The sequence below is a fragment of the Gadus morhua genome, chromosome 3, assembly GCF_902167405.1.
Source record: "Gadus morhua chromosome 3, gadMor3.0, whole genome shotgun sequence".
Classification (NCBI taxonomy): Eukaryota; Metazoa; Chordata; class Actinopteri; order Gadiformes; family Gadidae; genus Gadus; species Gadus morhua.
Window position 1 is genome coordinate 12335174 of NC_044050.1, and position 5000 is coordinate 12340173.

General features: G+C 42.6%; 1 protein-coding gene across 1 annotated transcript in view; it reads right to left on the reverse strand.

Annotated features, from left to right (window-relative positions):
- Positions 1 to 1735, reverse strand: part of LOC115541086 (transcription factor SOX-10) — a 4274-nt gene extending 2539 nt beyond the window's left edge. Inside the window, exons 1-3 of the mRNA XM_030352845.1 lie at positions 1572 to 1735; positions 443 to 1131; positions 1 to 254 (exon numbers count right to left, since the gene is read on the reverse strand). The exon at positions 1 to 254 is cut by the window's left edge and continues 18 nt beyond it. Coding sequence (XP_030208705.1) covers positions 1 to 254; positions 443 to 885 — 697 coding nt within the window. The 5' untranslated portion in view covers positions 886 to 1131; positions 1572 to 1735. The remainder of the gene's footprint in view (positions 255 to 442; positions 1132 to 1571) is intronic.
- Positions 1736 to 5000: the final 3265 nt, after the last annotated feature.

The window sequence follows — 5000 nt, forward strand, 5'->3', positions numbered from 1 at the left end:
GATGGTGGTGGTGGTGCAGGTCTCCCAGCGGGGACCCGCCGCCACCGTTGTGTTCCAGGTGGAGGGTCTTGTAATGGGACTGGGAGTGGCTCGCCTCCCCCTCCCCCTGGCCGTCAGCGTCGGCGGTGGGGCCAAGCTTTCCGTTCTTGCGTCGCCGGGGCTGGTACTTGTATTCCGGGTAGTCTTTCTTGTGTTGCTTCCGTAACCTCTCCGCCTCCTCGATGAATGGCCGCTTGTCGCCCTCGTTCAGGAGCCTGATGCAAGGAAAAGAAAGGGGCGTATTTAGTCACTCACTTTTTTTTTTTAATGAAACAAATATTATTATTATTTAATAATTATAATTATTTAATTTAGCAGCCCTCAAGAGGCTTCAATTATCAATTTCGATCAGAGGATTCGTATAAAATGAGAAATGGGATTTTCCATTATGATTCATACCAACCTCCAGAGTTTGCCCAGGGTCTTGCTGAGCTCTGCGTTGTGCAGGTGGGGGTACTGGTCGGCAAGCTTCCGGCGCGCGGCCTGCGCCCAGACCATGAAGGCATTCATCGGCCTCTTCACGTGCGGCTTGCTCTTGTTCCCGCTGTTTACCCGCACGGGCATCGGCACGAGGGTCCAATCGTACCCGTCCAGCACCTGGCTGACGGCCTCGCGGATGCCGATGGGGAAACGGTCGTCCTCCTCCTCGGTCTTCGGCACCGTGCGTCCCCCGTCTTCCCCGCCGCTCTCGGCGCCGCAGAGGGCCGTCAGCTGTTGGGACTGGCCATCGAGGGGCGATTCGTGGCCCGCCGCGGCCCGAGGGTGAGTCGGGGAGAGCGAGTGACAGTCCTCGGAGCCTCCTGGGCTCATCTCGGCCTCTGATAGGCTGTGCTCCTCACCCGACATGGTTGTGTTTTGGGGTTTTTTTGCGCTAAAGAAAGCCCGATTTGGGATTTTGGGGTCAAGTGAAATGGGTCATACAAGTGTCGTCTTGTATGAAGTGTTAATAGATGAACAATGTGCCCCAGGCGTATATGTTTTCGCTCTTTCTACTGGCGGTTCACGCCAGAACTATTAAAGGAACGTTTTTTAAAGGTTCCCCGCTCCTTGTCTCCGGGTGTGATTTGAACAGCAGCTTCACCCAGACACCACCTGTAATGAAGTGAAGGGTTAGTGAGGTGGTTACGGGCAATACATGGATAATTATTCATGCTAAAAATCCGAAGTTTGGGCCCATCTGTATACTTTGAAGCCTGTTAAGTCAAATCCTTGGTGGATTTAGTATTATTATTTTACAAGTTCCAACGCATGCAAAAACCGACGACGAAGCATTTGTAAGCAAAAGTAGCATGCAGGATACAGACTTCATTCGATATTTTTTTTTCCCCCCCAAAAAAGATATGCTTATCAATAACAAATACATCAAATTTAAAACATTTTGCCCGAAACGCTCATTATTCAGCCTAATTGATGCGGTTCAATCTTTCCCCTAAAACTCCACTAACCGAGATTTACAAAAAAAGTCTCAATCAAACTAAATAAAAAAAACAATTATGTATATTTTTACAAAAATAACAAAAGGAACATCTTACCAAATGTGATGTTCAGTGGTTTAACATGGGAATGGTCGGTCCGTGTACAGAACCCTGTGACGCTGCAGCTCCGTCCCCTGCCCCCTCGGCGATGAATGGCCGCTCTGTGTCGCGCGCAGAAGCTTAAAGAGCGCCTTGTGAGAAGGAAAGAAAAAAGTGATTGAAAGTGGAAAACATTCCCAAAGAGGCAGCATTCCAGCACTGCGGCGGCGACGCCCCTCCTGGTTGCGCTCTCCACTCTTATTGGCCCACCAATATTCCCCTCGCTCCTCATTGGCGCAGAGCATTACTGTTAATGCCTGTCCGTCTGTCACCATGAATATTTCCAATGAAAAGAGGTGAGATTTTACATCGGAGTGGCTTAAGTGACTTTACAGTGCGCCCATTTAGGGCCAAAAGAAGGGCAGCTTTGTTGCCTATATTGACATGTTATTTGAAATAAATAAACAATTATTAGATTAATTATTTGTGGTGAAATAATTTGACACCTTTCAAAGAGCCACACAGAGATGCAGCCCTTTTTGTTTTTGATTTAGAAATGAGAGTAGGGAGATTAAACGGTTCAAAAACGGGGATAGGCACAATATTTGATTTCTGTGTAATTCTGATGACGCGAATCGTCTAGCCAAAATAGGATAAGCCATAAATTGAGAAGTAGATTCCAGAAGACAGACACCGAAGAGACTGAAGAATGGGGATGAAATAAAAAGGACACACATAGTGTTTTGACACTATGGAGTATATAAAAAAATCCTATTTTGAAGGAACTTTTGTCCAGATATATATTACAGTCCTCAAGAAATTAGGATAGATAAATTAACATAGACATTCCCCTATTCTGATGGTCGACCTTTTGACGAAATGTTGGTTTTAGGACTACTAAACGATAATGTGTGACAATATTATTTTTCAATCACGATTCTTGTTTGCTGCAAAGATGACACATGCGCAAAGTATGATAGACTTCCGGTCAATTTGTACACGCGCATGATTGTCGTCAGCATGATCTGAGAATGAAGAGAGTTGAACCTTCTCTCTCTCTCTCTCTCTCTCTCTCTCTCTCTCTACACAGAGAGAGAGAGAGAGAGAGAGAGAGAGAGAGAGAGAGAGAGAGAGAGAGAGAGAGAGAGAGAGAGAGAGAGAGAGAGAGAGAGAGAGAGAGAGAGAGAGAGAGAGAGAGAGAGAGCAACAATGACCCCTGTGTGTCCCTCAACTTCTCATGTTGAATCCATGTCTCTCGGTTTTCTCGCTCTCTCTCTCTCTTTCTTTGCGCTCTTTGTTTCTATCTCAGGTGAATTGTACCCATGTGATCAAACGCCCAAGCCTCTCTCCATTAACCCTGGTAAATGAAAAAAAAAAAGCGAGGAACAAAAAACAGTTTTGTGCTTGCAAACTCGGAAAAAAATGATAACAGAGAGAGATTTCTGTGTCCTCTGTCCATGTCTGAGGATAGAGGCTAGTGTCACACACACATAGAAAACCCTCCGCAGTGTACGGATCGCATCATGGAGCTCACCCTTTTACCGTCTTTAGACAAACCCCATCACATTTTATTCTAACACTGAAACACCTGGACGGGGCCTCGCTGGCCCTCGTGACGTCGCGAGGCCTCGGTTGGGGAACGGAGAACGCCATGGGCCTCGCTTTCTTAATGTGAGTGTGTCGTTCAAAATTGTATGGAAATGTAAGCGGGGGGAGAAAATCGAGCGATGTTCACATGTATGCGGGGGTGCACTCTCTTTTTAAATGGTCGGTGTTTATTAAAGCGCCCGAGGCCCTCTGAGTGTGAGCGGTGCGGGGAGCGGATCACTGGGAGCGGGGGGAGACTTGGTTGGAGACGCGGACGTAATTAACATGGCCTCCAGGGAATGTCGCTGGAGAACCCTGTTGCTGTATAAATTGCGATTTAGGATTCTTCCCTGAATAAGTTATAATTGGACACGTCTTTCAAACATCCTTGGAATATTCGTGTGTTGATTTCGTTGGAGTTTGTGGTGTTATTTAAAAAAAATAAGGTGTTATTTTGGATCCTCCCCAGTTGTAATCTCAGTGGCTTTTAATGAACGATTTTTTGTTATTTTTTAATATTGTAAATTCTAATGCATTATTAAGGTATATTTTAATACATGCTATAGCCCTTTTGAGTTTAAGAAAACAACAAATATAGCCTACCTAATATTAATCTAGAAAAAATTGTTTGCATGTCAGAAAAATAGTAATAATTAATGATGATAGTGATCGTGGTCGTAAAATAGTGATCAATGATCAGGCCACCGTGCAGATAACATGTTCTGGATTTAAAATCAAGACGGTTCTTGCTAGTTGGTGCTAATTTAAACGTCTAAATAAATCAGATAGCCGTTTTATCAAAAATTAAATTTGCAAAGAAAGTGTGTTATGAAAGATGTGTTCAAATAATTAATGAGAAATTATTTATTTTGTTTTTTATTCATTTTGATCTTGCAACCCTGCTTATTGTGAACGAATTAAGTTATACAAACTCAGGCCATCATTTTAAAGGCCTATTGCAGGAATTGCTTCTAAATATATTTTTGTGAGAAAGGATCATTTAATACATTAGAACCACTAGGATCACCTGCCGTTAATGTTCTTCAGGTATATTGGCTGTTGGCTGATTGTTTTGCAGTTTGAGTTACCTTCCGTTACATATCGTTTAACGATGAATAACTTTCGTCTAACGATCAACTTTAACTTGAACTCTAATGGATGGCCTCCATGGGTAGAGGCCTATAGCCTCCATCCATTAGAGTTAAAGTTCCTGGTTCGACGAAAAGTTATTCAGCAAAATAACACACGTTACATACTTTCTTTACAAGTTTATTTTTAATAAATAGGCTATCTGACTTATTTGAACGTTTAAATTATAGTGTTTTGTTCTAAGTTATTCATATGAACTGCATTAAATGGTTTACCCCATTTAAGGTTCAAATAATTTGTTTACTCCAATCGATTCAAAACGAATTAAAACACATAGGCCTATGCCTTTCCAACAGGTTTCACTTAACTTATTTAATGACATATTTGCAGGATACTTGTGACCTAAATCGGCCCAAAAATGATGATACAAAGATTTAAATGATAACCTCAATAAAAAGTCAGAGGTTTTCTCGGATGTGTGGGAAGAGATGTAGGTGGTCTGTGTACTCAGAGTTCTAATTACCTTCTTTACCCACATGTTCTGGATATGCTTGTCTTCTGTATTGTTATTGTTAAAGTATATTATCCTAAAATAACCCCTTGCATTTACAAGAAACCTAATATATTGACTGAGCTAAACTGTGGATCATGTCATGTTAAAAAAGTTAACTAACAAATTGAAAAACAACATAGGCACATGTAGGATATGTCTGACACTGTATTTATGTTGCTTACGCCCGTTGTCTCCCCCAAAACTGCTTGGAAAATGAA